General features: G+C 43.6%; 1 protein-coding gene across 10 annotated transcripts in view; it reads left to right on the top strand.

The window, feature by feature from the left end:
- Positions 1-24,995, top strand: part of CUX1 (cut like homeobox 1) — a 281,953-nt gene that overhangs the window by 143,507 nt on the left and 113,451 nt on the right. For all 10 annotated transcript variants that reach the window (XM_071574850.1, XM_071574851.1, XM_071574846.1 and 7 more), the window contains exons 5-8: positions 1,880-2,017; positions 5,336-5,459; positions 7,883-7,959; positions 8,701-8,767. In XM_071574850.1, the coding sequence (XP_071430951.1) occupies positions 1,880-2,017; positions 5,336-5,459; positions 7,883-7,959; positions 8,701-8,767 (406 nt within the window). The remainder of the gene's footprint in view (positions 1-1,879; positions 2,018-5,335; positions 5,460-7,882; positions 7,960-8,700; positions 8,768-24,995) is intronic.

Raw genomic sequence — 24,995 nt, 5'->3', positions numbered from 1 at the left:
TATGTTCAGCAGATGAATGTCCTGGGCTGGTGCTCTGGGAGAAATGCTGAGCTGCAGGAGTGTGACAGAACGTTCCCTGCAGAGGAAGGTCGGGAGACCTCCCTGGGAGAGGGGCATGTTGTGAGAGCCCACACCCTAATTGGACCATCCATAAATACTGCAGAGCCCTTAACTCGTGCTACTGCTGTGACTTCAGCTTTATATTTAATTCCTTACCTGTACCCCCCTGTCTCTGCCACAATAACATTTTAAGTTTGATTTATTATAAATATTTTAATACAGATAATAATAACGAAAAGTATTTGGCCTAAAAAGCATAAATGAAAAAGCTATGTAGTCATAAACTATGTATGTACAGAGAACAGATGACAAGCAACCTAGATTTTGTATTATGAACAGGGTAATGCCATAAGCTGTTGAAGAACTGGAGTAACAAAATGCAGCAGGCTGCTACTTAGAATGTCTCTGAGCTCAACATAACCCAGTGCTATTCTTTTATAAACTATGCAACAACGTTGGCATATTGAAAAAACACACAGGCTCGTGCTTAATGTGTTAACAGAGGTACAATAGACTTATTATGTGTTTCCAGAGACTGAGGGTGGTCTGAAAAATTAATGACTGTGGTGGTTGAAAATTAAGTGAACTCCCTAATATATACTGTTGTTGATCCACCGAGTTTGGTGTTTAGCATTCCTCAACAGGAGACTAAATCTTTGCAGCCATTTCACAAGAGATGCTGGCGCCCACAGCAGAGATATAGTCAATAATCTTTTATAAGTCCATCTCACTCCAGCCTTTTCCAATTCCCACTGAGGAGAAGTCCCAGAATAAATCACACCGTGCACATGTCAGGTGTGTGCCGAGGACCCTCGTTGTGAGAAAGGGATGAACATCAGAGGATTAATTCTGAGAGGCCATTTGATTAATAGTATAAGAAATAGAGGGATCCAAACCCAAGGTTCGTGGAGTTATTTACATCCACACAATATTTCTGGTTATTATTGGTCTGACAGAACAAGTACAGCTCAGATCAACATGATCAAATAACCTTTTTGTGCAGGAGGGCACAGTTTGCTTCAGGGCTATTTGAGGGGCAGTAGCTGTCAGTGAGCTGTGCAGTTTAATCGCTTTTTACCCCAAAATTCTCATTTTGAGAACAAAAAGAAGAAAAAACTGAAGATTCTTATGTGCCTTTGTATCATGACTGGGTCCACCCAGGAACTTCCCTGTGGATTAAGACCAGGATGAAGCAGAAATGTCCCAGTTCCATGAAATCCTAGAATGGTTTGGGTTAAAAGGGATTTTAAAGACCATTAGTTCTACATCCCTGCCATGGGCAGGGACACCTTCCACCAGCCCAGGTTGCTCAGAGCTCCATCCAACCTGGCCTTGGACACTTCCAGGGATGGGGCAACCACAGCTTCTCTGCCCAACCTGTGCCAGGGGCCTCACCACCCTCACAGGGAAGAATTTCTTCCCAATATCCCATCCAACCCTGCCCTCTGGCAGTGGGAAGCCATTCTCCCTTTCCTGCCACTACTTGCTCTTGTCCAAATTCCCTCTCCAGCTCTCTTGGAAACCTCTCTGGAAGGGTCTCTGAGGTCTCCCCAGAGCCTGCTCTTCCCCTGGCTGAACAGCCACACCTCTCTCAGCCTGTCTCCATATTTAAGGGGTATCACAGATACAGTGAAATATTTCTGGGTTTTGAAGTTTGCAGGAATGAGGTGAGGAATGTACAGGACTAAGAACTCTAAGCAGGGCCTTACTGGCACTGAAATGTGTATTAATAGATAGAAAAAGACACTTGTGCTCTGAACTGCTTGAGTCACAGAAGGGTTCCTGTTTCCTTACATTTAATTTCACTGTTCTTTTTCAGACCCAGTGCCAGCCTTGGATTTGGGACAGCAGCTCCAGCTGAAGGTTCAACGTATGCACGATATTGAAACAGAAAACCAGAAACTTAGGGAAACTCTAGAGGAATACAATAAAGAATTCGCTGAGGTGAAGAATCAGGGTAGGTGGCAAATATACTCTTTTATCAGCTTTTAATGCACACTGAAATTTGAAGGCAGGGAGTAAATTGAGGTTTATTTCTTACAGGTAGAGTTGACAGTAGCACTGAAATTGAGTAGAGAAAGTACAATGGTCTATTACAGCCCCTTCTGTATTTATGTGTATAGATAAGACTTTGAATAAGACTCTTTGCATTTCTTTAGAAGTTGCATTTACTGTAGCACCAAGGCAGTGGATGGAGTTGTTATTCTGCATGTTGGGTTGAAGCCTTGAGCCCTGAAAATTGCACCTGACTGACGTTATATGTGACATTCCATGGGAGGCAGTGACATCAAGCTGTGTGGGTGCTTGTAGAATAGACACAAAAAAAATGAGTATTTTATACACACATACAGATCTGTACAAAATGGAAGTTTTTCTGTGCTCTCTTTCCCCTTATCTAAATGTATTACTGGAGTACATTCAGCATACTCACTGTATATTTACTCTAGAGACCATCCATAGAGCAATGTAAATACAAGCTATTACTGTTTAATTATTTAAGTTTTAATGAGACCAGAATACATGAAAATACATGAAATTCTCAATGAGATTTAAACCCTGTTGGCTTTAAGACTGCTGGATTTTTCTTGTGATTCAGAATAAAATTTCCTGCCCCAGGAAAGAAAATTTGCTCAGTTCTGCACCTAATTGCCCATCCATGGGGCATTTCATTTCCCTGTTTAATGCCCAATTCTGGGTGGTGGAAAGGTAAATTGTCTTGGCATTTGGGAAAATGGAGATTTTTTTCTTTATATTCTGGAACTGTTGCACCCAAGTAACATTTGAAAGCTGCAAAAGCAACTCAGTCGATTTTGTACCATCTCATTTTCAGGAGAAGGAACATAAATGCAGTTACATATTTTGAAATACATTTTGTTTTAAGGTAGAGGGTGTGACCTCTGGAGGGGACAGGTATCAGCATGCCAGGATTTGGGCTGGGCTGGAACAGATGTCATGTGGGAGCTCTAATGCTCTAAACCTGACAGTATTTTTGCTGTAAATGTACAATAATTGCAGTTCACTGTGCAGAGTTTTCCTGAGGCTCTGCATCCTGTACATCCAATCACAACACGAGGGTTCATCCCAGAAGGTGGAAAAGCTCTTGACTTCCAGGGATTTTTGCTGCAACCACTCACAAAGTGGCATTTTTCATTTTCCCTGGTGTGCTCTCACCTCCTTTCCTTTTCCCACTGTAGCCTGTGCTTTGTGTTTCACTCCAGTGCAATAGTTTTACTCTCTGTTTCAAGCAGGGATTAATAAGCTATCCAGGGAAAAGCCTGTTGTTAGCTAAGGGTGCTTTGATCAGTTAATCTCTGGGTTTGGAGGGCTGTGTGAGCTGCAGGTGCCTGGAAGAAGTTCCTCCAAAACTGGTATAAATGGCAGTGGCTGCCAAGCTTTGCTGACCTGAGCAGTGAGGAAGGCACCAAGTGATTCAAGCAGTGTAGGGGATTAAACTGTATTTGTCCAACACATCTGTTGTTAGGTGTAAAATGTAAAATCAGATCTTATTCCAAAAGTCATGATTTTCCCCATATTTATGCACTTCTTGCATTCATTTTTTTTCCTTTTAAAATTAGACATTCCAACTTGGCCAAAATGTAATTATATACATTTCTATGAGATTATTTTGCTCTCTGCTTCTCAATATACCTGAATATATTGGCAGATTTATGTCTGAAAACACCTGGGGCAAAGGTGTCCCCAGTGCTGAGTGTAGGAATGAGCATCCTGTTGTCTGTGGGAAGGAGCATCCTTTGCTTATTCAGGAAAAGATCAGAATTTATATTACTTCCCGGATCCCAGAGAAGAATTTCCCTTTGCTCAAAAGAAAAAAAAAAAAAGAGGAAAAAAAAAAAGTGACGTGTCCTTTTCATGGCCTGTGGCTCAGTAATGAGGCTCAGCTGATTCTGCACAGCCAGCAGAATCCCACTCCTTCTCTCAGAGGCAGCTGGCTTGCTGGCATTTTCACTGCTCTTCCCCCACCCTTTTTTGTGGTAACAGTGGCCAGAGCTGACTTTGGTAATGCCCAGACAGCAGATCATGTCCCCAGCTACCTCTGTCTGCTTCACAGCTCTCTGCTCATCTCTGAACGTCTGGATTTTGGAAGGACTCTGTGGGTTTGTGTGATGTTACTGAGGTTTTTTCCCCCCAAGCCCATAGGCTGTATTTATCGTATCAGAGTTTGTCTTCCTATGATGTTTCTGCAGAATATAAAACATTTAATGTCCAAAATATTTAATTTTTTCTTTAATCATTGTTAATGGCATCTCTTAATAAGCTGAGGTCTTTAACCCCACCTCTGCATCCCTGTGTGAGCACATGAAGCTGTATTGCTGCTGGGAGTCTTCTGGCAGTCCAAGGCTTTTTCCAAATTCCATTACTGTTACAAAGCACACTCTGGTGAATGTCCTGCTTTTCCTCCTCTGAGCCCTATAAGGATTCAGTCCTTTCCTGTGGGTGGGATTGAAGGATTTCATGTAGGAGCGATCAAGGCACATAACGAGATGTTGAACTGCAGCTCTGCAGTTTCTGCATCTTCTCTCCTCCATTGCCAGGCATGGGAAATGCAAGGCAGCTCCTTTATCCAAGAGAAAGGGTTCTGCAAATTCCCTGGAAGGCTACAAGTGCACTCAGAAAGTTAAAACAGTTAATTCCTGTGTGAAAACCCCAGTGTGGATGACGAGGCAGTGAGAGCAACTGGGATCTGCAGAGCTGCAGAGTGGCTGTTGGGGCTGATCTCTTGGTGCAGCATTTATTGCTCCTCAGTTGTGCAGCAGAACGGAGCTGGATCCCAGCTATGTGTTCAATTAGTGTGGGATTGCATCTGGGCATGAACCACAGTGGAGCTGCCTCTCTGTGCATGAGCACAGCTGGGTGAATTAGGTGTCCTGTGTGTAAATCCATATTTAAACCTACACCGGGACTTTATTAATCTTCACTCAGCACTGAGCTAATTTTAGACGAGTCAATAAGGTGATATTATATTTTACAATTGATTTTTTTCTCCTCCTTTTTTTTAAAAAAGTCATGTTAGAGGAATCTTCTTCACCCTGCTTTCCAGCAAACTCCATTGATCCTTCTCAACCTAAACACTTAAAGTTCAATTTAACATTTAGGGAGTAAAAGGTCTCCGAAGGGACTCATATCCATTGATTTTGTGTCAGAGTTGAAGAGCTAAAGTTTAAAACACACTGAGCCTACAGGGTAAAGCAAGCCTTGTGTTGTGGAACCACGTGGAGCTGTGTAAACTCATTCTTCCCCTATTGTTTTCCTGTAGAGGTTACAATAAAAGCACTTAAAGAGAAAATCCGAGAATATGAACAGACCCTGAAGAACCAAGCAGAGAACATAGCCCTTGAAAAGGAACAGAAGTTACAAAATGATTTTGCAGAGAAGGAGAGGTGAGTGATTGTGTGTGGCTGTGGGTGTTGTGGAGGAGGAGAGATGTATTTTTCTGTTTAATCTCCCCAGCCAGGACTGACTCTGCTGTGCACGGAGACAGCTCAGATATTGAGCGATTCTGGCGATTTATGTGTTTGACACGGAATCATTTGATACTCAACTTTGCACAGCGAAACAATCGTGAGAGTGTGGAAGTAAAACAAGGACAGATTGTCTCTTGGCCGTGGTGTGGTGGGGGGTGTCATGTTCAGAAGGGTGCAAACCTGCTTTTATTCCTCACTGGCTGTATTGTCCTCCGTGACACCGATCTGTCTCCATTAGCCAGCAGTGTAATCCAGCCTGCTGTGTCACAGGGCTGCGGGACAGCCTGTACAACCCTGAGCTGCTGGAGATGAAGCACCCACAGCCTGGGGGAAAGATGCATCACCCTCTCTGAGAGAGGGGATGTGCTCCTGAGTTATCTTGGAAAGGTTGGCGTGTTCCTACGTGCCAAAATTAAGAAGGGTTTTAATAATTACTCATCTTGAAGCACTTTGGATGCATTTCTAACCTTTTGCAAACGAGCAGAGAGTGTTTGAATGTTCAGGTTGGTGGGCAAACAAATCAGGCAGGACAAGACCAAGGGTCTAAAGAGGGAGTTCTTTCAGGTTGCATTCCCTGCCTTGAGAATTTATTTCCCCCATGGAGCAATAACACTGAAGCTCTGATATGTTCAACACAGCGTGGAAAACCTTCAGTTTACGTGAGCTTTTTAGTTGGAGGGTTGGTTGTTTAAATTCAGGTCTGAGTGGGAGGAATCTACCAGCGTGAATGCAGAGCTTTTTTTAAGTCACCAATACCTGTGGTTGCTTTTTGGTTAAAGTAGTTTGTAAGCAGTGGCTTTAAAAACTGCAGTTTGGATATACTTACAAATAAAATAAAATGGCAGGTCGTAGAATGCAAATAGAAGTGTATAAGGGGGTATATAGTTCACTCTGAAGGAACCTGACACATGGTTCTTGCTATAAATAGTTATTAACCTGGTCAGCAGTGTTAGAGAATAAATTTATGCACCCTGTGGAGTGCAGGCAGGATGCTGGTAGTTTCATAAGCCATTTCACCATTCTGAAATCTGCAGAATATCCTAAAAGCAGTGTTGTAAAAAGCACAGCTCCTGGGAGATGCTGGAGCAGCTCCTTTCAAAGATGAGTTTTATAACTCCTGTAGCCTGGCCTTTAGCAAGCAGTGCAGTGCCTCAGTGGCCAGATGATGTTAAAATGGGCTTAACTGACACAAGCAAGAAAATGTTGCCTGTGGACATAAGAAATGTGAGCATATTAAAGGTTTGCTCATGTTATATAGAAAATATCACTGTGAGATTTGTTTTCTTAAAGAGTAGCTAATAATGTTGCTGCATTTGGCACCCATTACAGCTCTGACCAAACAGCTGCTGCATCTATTCACTCTATCAATTATGGCAACAAATTCCTTCAATATGACACTAAAATGGAAATGTATCATTCTTCTTGTACTAACTTTGTACAACAGAGGGTGCTTGGTGACAATTTTCTCAATGTGTGTGACATTTCCAAAACAAATTATGCTCCAGAAAACCTTCCCCTAAAGTTGTCATTTGTACAGCAATCAACTCTTGTATAATGTTCACAGCTTATGGGATGAGGTGGCTGTGCTGTTACAATTGGAATAAGTGGGACTGGAATGGTTGAGTGGGAGGTCTGTAGGTCCAGGGCTTAGCCCATTACCTAGAGGGGTGTGCTCTCCCTGCTGCCCCCAACCACGTAGCCCCCAGAGAGCCAGCAAGGACAACACAGGGACCACAGGTGAGGGATGAGAAAGAGAGCCCAGAGCCCTTTATTGATAATAGAAAGGGGTATTTATAGGTTCAAGGAGGATCAGGAGATGACCAGTAGGAATCCTGAGGGACTTTTCACCAATAGAATGCAAGGGTTAAGCACCAATAGAAAGGGTTAGGTACAGGCCTATGAGAAAACTTTCTGAGCCTTCATCAAGGACACTGCAGACATTCCAAAGTGGGAGGTAAGGGTAACTCAGGGGATTTGGGGAAGAAGAAGGGTGATTTAGCAAAAAGAACAAAAGACTCCATCTTGTACATTTAAACAACATTAAAAACCTCAGTTTTTAAGCCATTAGACTTAAGTTTCTTCATTTTCTTCCCAAGTCCACTTCTGACAGGACTTTCTCCATTCTAGATACTGTAAGTTGAATGCCACATTGGACCACAAAGTACAAAGTCACAACCTGACATGATTTATGGGTCCCACTGAAGCACCTTGTAGCCTGGGTGGTGTTGGCAGTTGTCTGGTTGCAGTTGAGACGTTTATTCGCTCTTATCTTCCAAATTTGCAAAGCACAACTAAGTTGTTTGACGAGCTCTGTTCTCACCTCTGCTCTTCCCTCACAGAAAATTGCAGGAGACACAGATGTCGACAGCCTCGAAGCTCGAAGAAGCCGAGCACAAAGTTCAAGCTTTGCAAACAGGTTTGGCATCGCTTTTCTGGCCTATTCCGGGTGGGAGGTGAGAGGAGGGGGGTCTTTGGGTGTGTCAGGACTGGGTGTGAACCAGCTCTGAGCAGTGCAGGGAGATCCAGCAGAGCCTGAGGGTGCTTTGGGAGGCAGAGCTTCTTTTGGGCTCACACCTGCTCGTGTTGCTGCCAGGCATTGGTAGATGCAGGGGACAAGGCCATGAGGCACCTCCAGCATTGGGGTATCCCTGAAATCACAGCAGCCCATGGAACTGGAACATCCATGTGTGCTCTGCTCTGTCTTGGCACACTCCTGAGCTGAGCTAACTGTGCAGTGATCAGCGTGAACCCAATTTCTGCCATTGTGTCTTGCCTGTTGCTGTGATTTGCCCTTAATTGTCATCCCTCTATACTTAGAGGTTCCAGGTCGGGCCACATTTGGCTTTGTTTCCTTTGAGAACACAACAAACTTCATTCCCTGAATTACTGCAATAAATATTTCAAATGAATAAGCAGTTTAGCCAGCTAAGAAATTAGTAATGTCTAACTTTGTTAAGCAGAAACTGGGAATTTGTGCAATGTGGATAGAAGTACTGTAAGAAATACAAAAAAAAATCAAAACCCCTATGTTTTTTCTATGTCATAAGCCTAGGTAGAAAGATAAAGCAAAGAATTTTTCATCAGGAGATGTACAGCTTTATTTATGGCTGACTACTGCTGTTTCAGTACTGTAATGCTTCATGTTTATGCCTTTTAGCCTTGGAAAAAACCAGGACAGAACTATTTGATCTGAAAACAAAATATGATGAAGAAACTACTGCAAAGTAAGATTTCCCTGTTTTCTTTCTGTGTCTCCCTTCAGGGTATCACTGCTTTTTTTGTTTTGCATCTGTCTGTTGGAGACAGACGAGATGGGGGAGGCTCAGGCATCCAAATTTGTTGGAAAACATGGTCATAATTTGGCCTCCTATGGAGAGATTATTAGTTTTCATCTTTTCTTCCACCCAACAAGCCTTTTCCTGGCACACCCTGCTGCATTCCTGGTTTCATTCTCACGTGCTTCTTCATCTGTATATCTTTTACACTATGGATCCCTTCCATTTTATTTAGAAATAGGTTTCAGAATTATTTCCTGTGATCTTCCAGTCTTGGTGAGAATTAAATTTCATTAGTAAAGGATTTCTGTTTCACTCTTAGGCCCCCTGGTTCTTTCTGCTCCTGGGGCAGCAGTCATTGCTCTGTCAGGTTCACCCCAAATTACAGGGAGTAGCATTTTTGGCAGATTTTTCTTGTTTTCAAGTAGGACATGAAGGTAGTCTCAAAAATATATATTCTTGTCTTCCTAATGGCTACTGTTTTCAATTATGCTCTGGTTTTATTAACAATCAGGACAGGGAACAACAAAAGAGACAGACTGCTGCTGGTTTCCTTTGAACTCTTCATATTTAAGGAAAGTTAATAATGAGAAGGAATTCTCATGATCAGCAGGATTAAGCCCAAAGAGTCATTTCTGTGTCTGGAATGGGATGGGAACAAAGAAGCCATTTCAGTTGTCTGGGACACTGGAAGGGAAGGGTTGAGGGGGACACGTCACCTCCCTGTGCCCACTGCCCGTGCCCTGCAGAGCCACAGCCTCACCTCCATTCCCAGAAGGCAGGGGATGGGATAAGCTCCTGTTCTGCCCTTGCCACCCTCCTTGGCACAGGAGAATTGGGAAGGGAAGGCTGCTGGGAGCTGTGTTGGGGCACAAGGAGCCACAGCCTGTGTTGGTTGGATGGGAGGAATGACCTGAGCTTGGGTTTATCTGTGAAGGGTTTTCTGGTGTGCCTTGTGCCAGTCTGGACAATCCAGAGGTTTGAAACCAGTCAAACTGGCACCAAGTCTAAATTTCTTAGCCCATAGTTCTGTGAGTGTTGTTCTGATTCCCCATTGAGGAAATGGGGAACTTGGAGTTCACCAAAGTCAGCCCATGGTAGTTACCAGTCAGCACTTGGAGTTGAAACACCCTTTACGTCAGCCAGGACCATCTTTCAGGGAAATTTTGGGGTTGCTCTGGAAGTCCAGTTTGCTCTGAGTTCCGTGTAGGATGAATTCCATACGAGGTGATCAAAAGTAGTTTTGTTCCCTCGTTGCTTCATCCCTCTCTAGAGGCACAGATGGGTCTGATGAACCTTCAATTCCTGCAGTTGCCTTTATTTTTTCCTGCACATGATGATGTTGCTCTTATTTTGTCTTGCAGTCGCTTGTGGGGGATCAGCCAGAGCTCAGGGGTTGTAGGCACTGAACCCAATAACCCTTCACCCTTCTGGACGTGTTTGTTTGTTTTATTTTTTAGTACTATTTCCCTGAGTGCTGTAATTTATCTTAAACTGAGTGAAATCCGTTCTTTAAAATATTTGTTTGCATTTTTAATCTCATTCTTTCAGGGAGATTCACAATTTTCATATGTTCTTGACTATGATTCTTACCTAATGTATACAGAATTACATCAAAATTAGCAGCATCTGCAGTAACAAGAAGTTTGTTGTGTTTTGTGGCAGAATGATCATGAAAACTGGGTTTGGAATAAAGTGGTCATGGAGCTGAATCCTGAGCAGACATTAAGCTTCTACTTTATCTCCCAGACTAATGTACTGTGAAAACAAACTTGTAGGACCCAATAACAGCAGAAATATTTTATCATTGTTTTGGATATTTATGGCAGGAATAGTTCTTGCATAACAACAATGGTCTGTAGCGTTTGGAGCCCAAATTTTGCAATATGGAAATCTAGAGAAACATGAAAAAGGAACTGAATGTAGACAGTGAAATTGAGTCATCTATTTTAATTGTAAAAGCTGGGAGAAATGCTGAAAAAACACCAATAAAAAGGGGTGAGAGACAGTTTGATTGTTTTCTAAAAAGAAACCCTCTTTTGATCTAAGTCTGAAAAGCTACTTGTATTGCCAATTTTAATTTTATGTTTTAAAAACATGTGATTTTTATCTTAGGCCAGAATTGTTAGTTTTACAGGCGCTTATTTGATGCAGATGAATTGGAGTGCCTTCAGGAAAAAAACCCAGATAATTGTCAATTTTTTAAAGCTAACAGTGCTTTTAAGATTTTCAGTCTCAGACCGAAGCTGTCTTTCAATTATTTGAGGCTTTGAAAATCTTTCACACCAAAAAAAAAACCAAAAAGGAAAAGGAATACACAGTGAGGAGCCTCCTTTATCAACATGAAGGAGTCTGGATTTTGTCCTGGTTGTGATCCTGAAGTTGGGACTCATAGAATGGATTGGGTTGGAAAAGACCTCTGAGATCATCAACTCCAACCCTTGATCCAACCCCACTGTGATCACCAGCCCATGGCATGAAATAGGGTTGGATCAAGATGTGGTGGATTCTCAGTGCCACATCCATTGAATCACAGAATGGATTGGATTGGAAAAGACCTCCGAGATCATCAAGTCCAACCCTTGGTCCAACTCCAGTCCCTTTACCAGATCATGGCACTCAGTGCCACGGCCAAGCTCAGCTGAAAAACCTCCAGGGATGGGGAATCCACCCCCTCTCTGGGCAGCCCATTCCAATCCCTGAGCACTCTCTCTGCAAAGAATTTCTTTCTGCTCTCCAACTTCAATTTCCCCTGGCAGAGCTTGAGCCCATCATGCCCCTTTGTCCTGTTGCTGAGTGCCTGGGATGTCAGTGTGTTTGTCTGACTGTCCCCTTGGAAGCAGCACCTGCAGAGGGAGGGATGGAGGTGCAGCTGAGCAGCACCTTGGGGTGGTGAGATCAGTGGCTGGGATGAAAATCTCCACTCCAGTTATCTCCTGTCATCCCCATGTCCAGAGATCCCATTGCCTTTGCCAGGGAGCAGCTGGGGCTGTGCCCTCCGTGCCGGGCACTGAAGGTGTTAATGCCAAGGAGAGGTTTATTCTGTGCAGTCACTGCAGTCTGTCAGCTGCAAGAGCAGAAGCTGCATTTGACAAGATGGCAGCAGCAAAGTTTTCCATGTGTAGGCTTGAAGTAAAATGTAATTAGCCTTTATGTGCAGAACAAGGATCCATTGATGAATACAGCTGGTCTTTGTTTTCTTCTGTCATTGAGTGTGGGAGGTAAAAGTGTTCTTCTTCATGTTTATTAATACAAGATTCCTTAGACAAATGGCAAGCACAGTTTAATATTTGTTGGAACACAGAGGGGCTTGCCAAAACAGTTGTTGTGTAAGAGGATTTCAAGGTTTTCAGATTATAATCATCTCTGGGTTAAATAAATGAATGATTACTCTGCCTTTTTCAATTAAAGAGGCACATCCTCTCTCGAGGCCTGATACTGATTTTGTTTGCTGTCCCACACGTTTCTATCAGCAAACCTGGATTCAACCAGCACTAATGAGTTTGATCTGGAGATTCTACCAGAGCTGGAACTGAAAAGCAAACTCAGACTTGAGTTTCAGGAAAATTAAAGAATGTTGGGTTTGGTTTTTTTCATAGTGCAATGGACATTTTTTTTCTTTCTTCCTTTCTTCTCTGCAGAAAAAGAAACATTCTGTATACATTTCCTTAGTTTTCCAGGGACAAACTGTTCTCTTCACTAACGTTGCTCTTTCACTTCTGGTTTGCTGCAGAGCCCAAGCAAGTGTTTGGGATTCCCAGCTGAGCAGTTAATGCTCCCAGCCAGAGTGGTTGAATTCCAGTTTTAGATCAATTCCAGAGCCACCTCTTTGCTCCCACCCCTCCTCTCCCCCCACCTAAATGAATTCTAATTGGAAAAGGATCTTGGGCTGTAGCACATACAGTAGGCTTGTTACATTACTGTTAACATGTGGGTTGAGGCTCCCTGCCTTTGATGAAAGAAAATATCGAATTTCACTGAAATGCTCCATTTTCACCAGCCAACTTTCAGTAGTCTTGTGAGGATTTGGGGCACTGCCCCCCCTTCTGCAATAAAAAACCTTCATAAACAACACAAACCAGAGAAAGTTTAGGTTAAGGTTTCTAGTCAGAGCAGCTCTGCCACCAGCTTTGTTACCTGAGGATTTTCTGAAAGAGTCTCAGACTTTCTGTCCTTTTAAAAGCAGATTATACACAGGAATGTAATGGAATATTCCTATTTCATATTTACTGCAGTCATCATCTGCAAACAACTGCTCTCAATAAGTTGTAGGAAAACATTTTGCCTCCAGGGGATGAGGCAGAGAATTGTTTTCCTTCCATAGATCAGACTGATCATTATTTTTTTTGGCAGCACAGCTAAGGATGACCCAGGAGGGCAGAAGGGGCTGCCTGTGGGTTTGGGCTGTTGGGGGTGAAGGATGTTCTTCTCCCACATCATCAGACAGACCTGTCCTTCAGGCACCAGTGCAGACCAAAGCTCTAAAGGTGTGGGGTTTCTGTGGGGAAGGAGTGTAGGATTGGGCTTGAAGGACCAGAAGTTTTAGAGAAGTTCTGAAGAGTTATTTCTGCCTGAAGTTATGTGGTGGAATTGGATTTCAAGTATTTATATGAAATCTTCTGTTACATTGGGGCAAATCTCAGTTAACATGGAGTTCAGGGGAATAATTCCCAATATATTGTGAGAACTGAATTATTTACTTTAATTTTTTATTTTTAACAAATTTTTCTCTGTTAAGTGCTGGCTGGTACCAATATATCACTTCTCAAATGTTTGTAGTTTTCCATTTTGATGGAGCTCAGGGTCAAACTGAATAAAAAATAAAGTTGTGCTCCCTCCAGCATCACATAATTACTGTGATAGATGGTCTCAAATGCTGCTTCCCCCCATTGAGCATGAAATACTGTAGTTAGGGTGGTTGTGTTGTACATGACATGAAATAGCTTCTATTTGCTGTGCCTTTAAGGTCTTAAAGTTTCCTATTTCCTGTTCTTTTGATGAGTCATTAACTTCTAATGCTCAGCTCTGGAGTTATTGCTGTATTTAAAGTGATTTCCCTAAAAAACAGGAGATGGAGAACTTCATAGGCCACGTCTCTTACAGTTTCTGCTCTTCTTAAATTTCCTGGTCATAGAACCACCAGTGAAACCCCAGGGCTGGTGGTTATGGGGTGATTGGAAAACAGGGAAGATGTTACAGAAAACTACTTTTTTAAGGGAAAAAATTGTCTTTTGAATCTTACAGGAAGCTCTGTCTGCATTTTACCATTTGGGATGTTTGTTCAGAGTTTTAACTGTGCCTTATGCAAAACTAAACATGCTGAAAGTCACTGTATAGCATTAATATTTTGCTTAATATCTAGAAATTAAGATGAATGAAAAGACTTTGGTGATGTGCTTCTTGTTTTGATCTAAAGCTCTGGTGTGAAATAGGGCCTGAAAACCCTTGTGCAAACCAGCATTTTTTGTCACATTTCTGGTCCAGGCTGGAATCACACCAGAGAAGTTGCAAAGTAGTATGGGGAGAGAATTCAGTGTTCCTGTAAAACCCTGGGCTTTGTGAAGTCCCCAGTGGTTGCTTGAAGGACTGGCATTACCTTTCCTTTTGGGGAGGGAAACTGAGGCATGAGGAGTGTGTGTGATGCCCAAAGCCAGCAGGTCTGGTCTTGGCTGGAGTCTGCAAGTCTGCAGACATGCCAATGGGAAACCACAAGCTGACAAAGAGATTATTTATTCTAATTTTAATTTCCAAGGGTGCATTTCATAGAACTCCATCTAAATGGAGCCTTTGGAGTGGGTAGGAGTTTGTGCTCTAGCTGGGCTCTGTTGCCTCCTTTGTTGGACTTGTAATTAGTTAATGGAACTTTCTGACAGCACTGAAGTGCCTTAGGTCCTTTCAGGGCTTTTGTTTTGTTTGTTTTTTAACCTCCAGTGAGACTGTTCAGTTCCTTTTTCTAGTATAGCCTAAAAGCTGGTGTTATTTAACAACCCAAAGTAGAAAAAAAACAGCCTTAGGGTGTTCCAGCATATTCTCGTCATCACCCGGTTATCTCTAACCTTGGGTTGACACGAGGTCCTGAGATGGAAATCTTTAAATAAATGCAAAGTATTGCATCAGAGGGTCTGGGGCTCCTGTGTCAGCCAGGCTGTGGGTTATCCCCGCTGTGGATGCAACCAGGGGTCCTCCCTGGGCATGGAACTGGCTCCTGTGCCAGCCAGGCTGAGTCATCCCAGCTGTGGATAAAGTCATAGAATCATAGAATTGATTGTGTGATTGGGTTGGAAAAGACCCCCAAGATCATCAAGTCCAACCCTTGGTCCAACTCCAGTCCCTTTACCAGATCATGGCACTCAGTGCCACGGCCAAGCTCAGTTTAAAAACCTCCAGGGATGGGGAATCCACCCCCTCTCTGGGCAGCCCATTCCAATGCCTGAGCACTCTCTCTGCAAAGAATTTTTTTCTGCTCTCCAACTTCAATTTCCCCTGGCAGAGCTTGAGCCCATCGTGCCCCCTTGTCCTATTGCTGAGTGCCTGGGAGAAGAGACCAACCCATGGATCCCCCCGGGCATGGAATTGGCTCCTGTGCCAGCCAGGCTATGAGTCCTCCTGGCCATAGGTGCAGCCACAGTTCCTTCCTGGGAATGAAGCTGCCTGGAGAGGCTGGAGCATCCTTGGGGCCTGGGTCTGTATGCAGTGACAAGGGGCAAAGTGTCCCTGTGCTCTCTGTTCTCACTGCTCTTGTGAAGCCAAACCTCTCCAGGCTGGTGCAGCAGTGGAATGACCACAAGCTTGTTCCTGCCAGCAGGGATTGCCTTTCCCTGGAAGTCCAGCAAAAGGCCAATCCCATTTTTTGAGCCACCTTGCCAAAGCAGGTCCTTCTACCTGTAACAGCTGAACTTTTTAAGGTGCCTGGGAGGGTCATGTGAGGAAGAAGAGACTTGGATGGAAGGAGCACCCTCTTGCAGAGTCACATCTGCCCCCCAGCATGGACGAGGTCCTTGGTTTCCATCTCCCAGTCAGCTGAGCTTGGATTTCACGCAGCTCTTTCATGTATGTCTTCATATTATAACAGTCTCATTTCTTTTTTTTTTAATGCAAAATAGCAAATCAACAGAGTTATTTTGGTCCAGAACCGCTTCCTGGCGAGGTCCTGTCAGTGAGAGCAGGAGGGCACGTGGTTCTGCTGTGCTGCTGCAGCTCCTGCAGGGCTGGGGAGGTGTGTGGGATGGAGCCTGGAATCATGAGGAACAAATGGTCCATCTGGTTTCCATCAGGGCCTGCCCTGGGGGTGACCCATCCCCAGCCCCACAGCAGAGCTCTCCGCGGGGTGTTGAGTTAGACTGACAGGTACAGCAGTGCTGGGCTCTACCTGGCCACGGGTTTGATGGGGGCCTTCCTGCTCTGGGCTGTGTTTGGAGCTCTCCCTGCCCTCCAGAGATGGATTCCAGCTGCTTTTCCCACTCCCACGCAGGCAAAAAAGTAATGAGTCACATAGAATGTGTTGTGCTTCCTCATTTAATGGGAAGAGAAGTCTGTCCTGAAGGAGAACAGAGTTTCAGGACACTGTGTAAGATTCCAAGCACTAAAACTGTATCCTGAAAAACTACCTCTTTCTGCTGCCTTGGGTCTTTTTTCCTTTTGGAAATCCAGGCTTTTGTTTGGAGAGTTGGTGACCTGCTCCCCCAAGTATGATGGTGTTTCACACAGAGAGCTTTCACACTCACCCAGTGCTTTTGGGGATTTTTTTCTGCCTTTCCAAGAGCAGGAAAGTGAGACCCATCCCTGTCAGTGGCTGCTCGTGGCACAGCCTTTATGGAATTATCCCTGTGCTGTTTCTCCTTAGCCAGGTTTTTCAGCATCTCATTGAACCTCCACCTAAATGTGTCTTGCCCCATCCCTGCCTTAAAAAGTTGCTCTGCTGCCCCAGCTCTAAGTCATTTCTCTGACTAGAGAAATGGGCTTTATCCTCTCCACAGCTGCTTTAAAAATAAGTATTTCTGATTTGTGTTATTAATACTGTGGATGTTGGGAACTTTGGGGTGTTCCCATTACTCAGGGTAAAGGCAACAGAGTGAAGTCCTGTGCTTGTATCTCTGTTGCCTTCACAAGGGCTTTAAAATTTCACTTATTTCTCCTGCCCATTCCCATATAAATCTTGGACTTCCCTTTGAGCCCTTCTTGGTGCCCATGGCAGAAGCAGAGCTGGGGAGGAAGTGTCTGCATTGGCACGTGCAGGAGTCACCCCAGCACTTGGGCCCCTTCATTTCCCCTGTGCCCTGGCTAAAGGAAAAGGGGGATTTTGGTGTGCAGCTTCTGAGCAGTTTGGGCAGTGATGGCCATAAAATGCTGACATTTCTAGTAAATCAAAGATTTTGCTGAGAAGCAGCTGCAGCGTGGGGCAGGTCAGGGTGTGGGTGTCAGAGAGGCGTGTCCTGTCTGGTTCAGCCCCTTCTGATCCTCCTGGAGATAGCACTTAATGGGACCTAAGAAATATTGTCTCATTTACATCTCCTCTGATCTAATTAAAAGACAACAAAGCCATGTGGGATCGCAGTTTTGTGCCACAGAAAATATCTGGTGTGATGAAATTGAATTGCTTTATCTCGATGAAATTTTTTTTTTAATAATGTTTCCAAGAAGAAGTTTTAAAAAATGTTATCTTTGTTTAGGAAGCTGAGAATGCCAAGCATAGGAATCAGGATTGGGCACTGATTCAGGGATTTGGAAGAGCTGAGTGTTGGCCAGCAGAAGGGATAAGGCAGGATGGTGCAGACACTAAACCCAAGAAAAACAATAGACAACATGCAGGCCTGTTAATAAGTTCATTAGCATTCATGTAGAGCATTAAATAAACAAATGCATAATACACAAATCCTGTAAGCCTGAGATTATTAACCCTTAGCACTTCTCTGGTGTGTTCCTGCAGGAGCAGACCATGGCACAGGCTGTGGTTTGTGCCTGTGCTGGCCTTGCCTCAGCTTTTCAACACCTTGAGAAACTGAGTCATGGGGAGAAGAGTGATCAGGGGCTGCAATACTGGAGGGCAGCCAGGGCTACAGCAAGGGTCAAACCTGAGAAATCAAGGCAGTGGAGAGAAGAAGGGACTGCAGCTTCCCTTAGTTTGCTTGGATACAGCTGCTTGATGCTCAAACACCAGTGATGGAGTCTTGCTTGCAAATTCTAAATACCTGTTTGTAAGAAATTTTGAGCAAAAACTGAGTTTGACTGAAGCCCTGCCTTAGGATCACTAATCTTTTGGAACAGTTTTTCAGTGGCTTTTAATGGATGATCTTTGGTTACTTGTGATCACCAACTATACAGCCTGTCTTCATTCTTTCCCTCAAACTAATGAACTTGCAGCTGAGTAATGTGATTTTTTTTTTCCTCTCCCCAGTACAGTTTTTTATTAGTGAGGGGTTTTAGGCTAGTCTGGTCTTGATTTGCTTTGTGCTGGCTACCAGGCATAAATCTCCTGAGCTCCCTGTGGACTGCACTTGCTGGATGATAACCTGCCCTCCTACCCCTCCTTCCTGGGGGAACTCTGTGGCTGAACCACTCGTAGCCTGCATGGCTGGGTTGAACTCAGCTGGCTTTCCAACTATACCACCAACCATCTATAGTCATATATATTTATATATAAAAAAATATAAATTAAGTGCCATGGCAACTTTTGTCATTTTCTTGCTTTTCCTCCCTTTGATTCAATATTGAGCACAGGGAAAAGGGAATCTTTCTGTCACAGTTGGTGCTCAGCAGAGGTGCAGGGGAGGATTGTGAACAGGTTAACTTTCTTTGCATGGTTTCCTCAAGAAATTGTGTTTACTGAAGTTTCATTTCCTATGTATTTCCTCATTTATGGGATGGGGATTATTAACCTGCCTGAACACAGTGGTTATATCAGACAGATAACCTGAGGGGCACATGTGGCTTTCATAAAAATCTACCACCCATTTCCATCACTGTGAGCTGTGTCAGCCACGGGTTGGGGCGCCATAAATCGCTGTGAAATGCACACAGACCTAACCAGCAGTGAGAAGCACATAACTTACCCATGGAGTAACTAACCATCTTAATAAATCCAAATTCACTCTTTACTGGAGACGCTTCAGGGAAAGCGGGAACAATTTCTGCAGCCTGTTATCCCACGTGGTGACGGAAATGTAAAGGGTAAGCAGAGCTCTTGTTGTGCAGCGAGATCCCCGTCCCTGCTCTGTGTCTCACCCCCGGTGTTTGGGAATCTGTGTCTTGTGTAAAACAAATAAAAAGCTCTGCCAAGCAGCCGGTTGTGCCGCCAGAGAGTGCCCAGCGCCGCGTTCGGGGCCGTCATTAAAAGATTTCACCAAACAGCCTTAAAAATGAAAAGTTTCCTTTCTGAGAGAGAGAGAGAGATAATTGAACTCATTGATTTGTTTCACGGTTTGTTTGCCCTTTCATTCCCTTCCTGAGGTGCTGTTTGTTGAGGAATGTCTCCAATTGCCAGAAAGACAGTGGGGTGTCTAATATTTCCCCGCCAGCTCTCCTTTCAGCCAGAGCAGAGTACTGTGGCAAGCCCACGATATGAATTTTTAATGCAGAACTTTATAACATAGCCCTTGCAGCACGGCTGCACTACTCTCTGGAGCTTTCAGATTTAATGCTCTGATGAACAGAGCACAGACTTGGGGCATTCGGCAGCAGTTGGAATTAACCCCTCAGTTACTGAGAGAGCAGCACTTCATTTCCCTGCAGACTAATACAGGCACAGGAGGGAAGGTTGCAGAGAGTCCCTCGCTGAAAAACTATCCAAATAACTGGGATTTGGACTCAGCAAATTCTCTGGGATGTATTTTCCCTCTTTTGCCGGGAATGGGAATTTTTAAGGCTATTTACTTTTCCTGTGCTGCAGTCAGTTGTGTGCTGGATAAAAGGACACTGTCTTGCTGCTGTCTGGGCTCAGATAATGACCCAGCCTGCGTGGCCAGAGAGGGAAAAAATTAAATCAGCTCTGTAATGCATCATGGAGATGAACTTGCCATAGGTTCCTCTTCTTCCAGATCATATCATTTAGCTGTTTGTGTGGTGAATCATGGTAGTCTGTGTGAGGGGATTTTGCTCTGTTTGGAATATGATCTTAACTAGATGTGGATGTTCTTATTAGCCCATCATCTTATTTACCCAGTGAGAAGTGTAGAGGCAGCAGTGGAGATAAGTAGCCCAAATTATTACTCTTCAGGGCATTAGCACGTGTTTGTCAGTGTTGAATTTCATGTGCCTGTTCACCTGAGTCGTTTTAGTGTCTGAACTTTTTACTCCTCTGCAGTCTTGGTTATAATAATTCTGCTTTAGTGCAGTTGGTGCTGCTGTGCTGATCATCAGCTTTCCTAAATCAGCCCTTTCCTTATTAAACAACACCCCTCCTAATGCATTCTCTGGAGGAATATTGCTCTCAAAATCCTTCACAGCCTGTATGAGTAGTCCTTGGGATTTTCTTGCCTGGTTTTTTTTGGTAGCAGAGCATGGTACAGCCAGGACTGGCCTGACTGGGCATCTCAGCAGGATTTTTCAGGAGAAAAATGCAGCATTTGTAGGTTTAACTTTGATTTAAATTGTGGTAGAGCTGGTGTGAGCCAGAAAGAATTAGACACAGGACATGCCAAGTGTGCTCAGGTATGTTCAACCATTTGCCTTCATGAATGAGAAAAGCAAGTTGTTCTTAACTGATTCCACCAAAGTGCACTTACACTTTTTAATCTTAAATCAGCATCTCAGCTTCAGAGAGACATTTACACATTTGTTTCAGATGAGGTCTTTTAAGCAACTTGTCTTATTGATTATAGGCCCAAGATTGGCTTTGCTTCCTCCACTGTTATTACTGACTCACAAGATTAAGGTTTTCAAGGCTTGTTACTAAATGCAGAGAGATCCTGTCACTTCATTCAGTACTTCTAGGTATCTATTAACTTTATTTCTATCTAAAACCACTGTATTTTGATAGGAAGTTTAGTTGGAGACTGGCTCATGAAAAGGACACTCCTGTTTTCAGCCCTGTGCTGGTAATTAGCTCTGTGTCTTATTTTTGTTGTGTCAAACACCCTACCTAAACCCAGGCTGGTGACTCAGTTTTGCCATATGTAAAAAGGGCACATGGGGTAAGGCAGGACCTCATTAATGTGGATAGTCTTTCAGCCCTTGGACAGGAAAGTGGAAGTGCTGTCCTGATGCTTGCATTGTAGCTGTAAAAATAAATGTACACAAATAGAAGCACATAAAATGCATTTGCTGACCATTCATTTGAGCATCCATTAGGTCATTCTGTGATGAATGGAAATATTCTTCTTTCCTGCAGACCACACCAAAGGAAAAAAGATGCATATGGCATCAGCCATAATAATAACTCTGTGTTACCACTGACTGCCCCCTTGCAGGGCACTGGGATGGGCAGTTTTATTCATTCTACCTTTTCTCATTGTTATACCTGTGTGGTGCTTTAATGTGGGAGTTTTCTGCTTTTCCTGAGCCAAAGTGGAAATATTTATTTAATGAGTTGTAGCAGATTTTTATATGCAGCGTGGTAGAGTTGACTCACAGGAAGTCAAGAGACCAACAAATTCAGTGTGTTTAACCATTTTGAGTTCCTCCCCACAGTCCTTTCCATCCCAGGGAAGGGAGGGGAGAGGAGCAAGAGGCAGAGTGTCCTGCCCTGGATTCCAGAGACAGCTCTGCCTGGTGCTCCCTGTCTAGATCCAAATCCTGGTGATAAGCACACAGGAGTCCTCTGGAGTGTCTCCACTCAGGCACTTGCACTGATTTCACCTCCTGTGAGTTTGAAATTTGTCTGCATGGCCAGAATGATCTTTTCTGTTACTGACCCAAGATAAAACATTGATTGATTTTTAATTGCATGGCATCAGAATAAAGTAGTTGCTGTGGTAGATCACACCTCTTAATTACAGATTTTGATGTTGAGACCTGCAGGATCTGAGTCAGGAGGCTGTATCTGGACTAGCTTAAACTCGGGGCTCAAAGCCAGAATTGACATACATTCTACTTTTTAAAATGCAAGAAAATGCCTGGAATGGCTTGTATTTCTAGGGCAGAAGTTGAAATAATTAAATTACAGCATAATGCACCATATGGGTGTCTTTGAAGATCATGGTGAGAAAGCATTCCTTGGTAATATGCAGTAGCACTTTTAATAACTTCCCTGTCCTGTGCTGGTTCAGATGTGTGGAGCCAGTTGGGAGATGGGCATTAGCATTGCAACTTGCCATCTGAGTGACAACAAACAACTCCTGCTGTTGGAATGCTCACAAAGACAAGTCATTTGGTACAGCCATTTGCCAGTTTAATGGCTTAAGCAGCTTAGTTTTAATTAAACAGCAGCTTCTGTGTATGATATCAGAGAAAATAATGTTCTCCTTACAAGCTGAGTTGTTCAGTGTTGTCCCCAACTTGCTGGAGATACCAACAGCCTCTCTGTTCCAGCATTCAGCTGGTGCATTGTCTGCCAGTTCATTTGCAAAATTTGCTTGCAATAAAGCAAACAAACTCCTTTGGGCTGTGGATGAGCCTTAATGTGTTAGTTAAGTGCAAACTCAGCCTTGCCTTAGTGGCAAGAGTCATTCCTTGGGTGAGAAGAGCTCCGTCCAAGGGCTAAAATTGTGGTCCCTCACAGGATGTGTAGCTGGGGGATCCCTCACCCCTCTACCCAAGGGCTGTAGCAGTAAAAGACTGGGAGCTTATTGAGAAAGGGATAAAATCCCTGCCTGGTGTCAGAAGGTGCACCTGACATGAAGACAAAGTGACTGAAGTGTCCAAGGCCTGGTTGAACAGGACTTGGAGCAACCTGGGCTGGTGGATGATGTCCCTGCCCAGGGCAGGGGGTTGGAATGAGATGTCTTTAATGTCCCTTCCAACCTAAGCCATTCTAGGATTCTGTGCTGATCTTCCATAGGAAGAGGGAGGGTTTGGTGGTCTATCTGAAATCAATTTCATGGGCAGTTAAGTGGCAGTCAGGAATAACAGTCATATCCTTTGCATTTCATTCCCTGGGACCTGGAATCCAGAACCCACTTTGGTGCTGGAGGTGACAACCTTGTCACCTTCAGGAATCCTTTTGCAGGTTGCAGGAATGGGTTTGGTGGGGAATGGCGGGGAGGTGGCATTGCTGCTGGCAGATAGTTCCATTCTGCATCAGGCTGCTGTTCAAGGGGCATCTTATCAAAAAGCCTCTTTTGAATTTGCAAGGAGCGTGTGCTGTGGGCTCACTGTGTTCCTTGGGTGATGTTCCCTTCTCAAAGAGAGTGGTGTAATCAAAGTCTCACACTTGGACTACTTAAGATTAGACCTGTAATATCGTGTGTAGACAATTGTTTAAAAACATCGTGGATTTCAGAGTCATTCTTTTGATTTCTGGTGTCTCCAAATATTGGCCACAGCACTGGTTTCCATGTTACCTGATCCCTCTGTGCCAAGGAAGTCAAGATGCTTTGCAGGAGTTTTCCCACCTTCTTTATTTCTCCTTTTCATTTCCCAACCCTTCCCCTTCAGTCCTCACATTCCTTTGTATCAGTGTGGCAGTTCATGCAAAATCTGTAATTCTGATGTTACACCCACAATAACAAAAAATAAGGAGGCCACCAGAGGTTTTTTGAGGTTAAGAAGGTAATAAAACCCCAGAATGCACAAGGTTTAACTCAAGTTGTGCTTATTGGGGCAAGTATTTCACATCTTGAACTGGAACCGCTTGAGATTTGGTGCAGCCCAGCACTGTCTGATTTATTTAATCACATTTACATGAAATCAGATATATTCATCAACAGAGAACATCGTGAGCAGATGGAATGAAACCCATTACTCCACACACTTTCTGGCTTTTGTAGCAGAAAATATCCTGTAAGTTTTAGGTAGCAGAGCTGCAGGTTTTAGCTGATCATCCACGAAGGAAATGATGCTCAGAAGGCAACTGCTGTCCATGACTTCTCCTGCCTTTCCCTGCTGGATAAAGAGGTGCCCAGAGCCTTGAGGACATGCCCATCAGCCCGTGGCAGTGGGAGGTGCCTGCCCAGGGGCAGGAAGGAGTGACCTGTGCTGCCGTTTGTGCAGGGAGATCAGTGATGGGCACATTTGGAGAAGGAAATGGTTCAGTGTTCTGGGTGGGACTCACCCTCCTGCACTCTGGTCTTGGCCACATCATGTGAGGCAGAAAAGCCCTTTTTTAACAAGCATCTTGAACCTGTAACTGGTGCCTGCTCAGTTCTGTCTACAGAAACTTCTTTTAGTGGAATAAAATAAACAGTAAATGAGTGTTTGTTTACAAGTCATGGGTGAATGGGTGGATTTCTGTGCTCCTCTTTTATTAATTATTTTGGAGGAAATGCTGTTGGTTTATTAAAAGCACTGCTGTAGTCACAGCTAGGGAGCAGGGATAAAGTTGTATTTTATAAAATTACTGGCAAAAAATATGCACACAAAGTGGCCCATGGTAAATAATCAGCAGTTTTGTTCATTATTCCAGCTTGCAGTCACTTAAATTCATCAGCAATCTTTCCTTGGCTTTGCATATGGATGAATGTCTTGAAGTGTGTTGTGACTCCTTGTGCAGAGAGAAAAGCATCACCCATCACGTCTCATTCCTACAGGAGCAGTAAAGATACAGCACTGTTGGTGTAATCACACAGGTATCTGGAGCTCCCAAATTGTGCATTATTGGTTTTTCATCATCTTAGTAAATCAAGGAGATGTTCTTGTCACCAGTCACAAAAGGAAGATAACACAGAGCCTTTCTTAGTGCCATGTGCTTCGAGAGCTGATGTTATAAAACCGTTTATCCTCTTTTTCCCAGAGCTCTCTGCTTTTAAGGGCTTTGTTTTCCACTCTGCTGCAAATACATTTGCTGCCTGCATTAGTCATTTACAGTACTTAGATCCTGTAACTATTACATTGTTAACATTTGGAGCCAGCTATAATTATCTTTTATTATTATTCTTTTTAATGGGCACAGTGCTCTCTTTCCTCTGCAGCTTTCCTGAACATTTGAGGGATCTTTAAGATATTATAACACTGAAACGGTGTCTTTGATTCCTGTTTATACTGTTTGTTTTCTTATCTCTCTAAAATACTCTGCTCACCAAGAATTTTTTTTGTCTGCACCAAGTTTTTGTTTCCCTTGGATGTCTAAAATGGATATTCCAGGGAA

The sequence above is a fragment of the Pithys albifrons genome, chromosome 21 (assembly GCF_047495875.1).
Source record: "Pithys albifrons albifrons isolate INPA30051 chromosome 21, PitAlb_v1, whole genome shotgun sequence".
NCBI lineage: Eukaryota > Metazoa > Chordata > Aves > Passeriformes > Thamnophilidae > Pithys > Pithys albifrons.
This window is presented reverse-complemented; position numbering and strand designations above follow the sequence as displayed.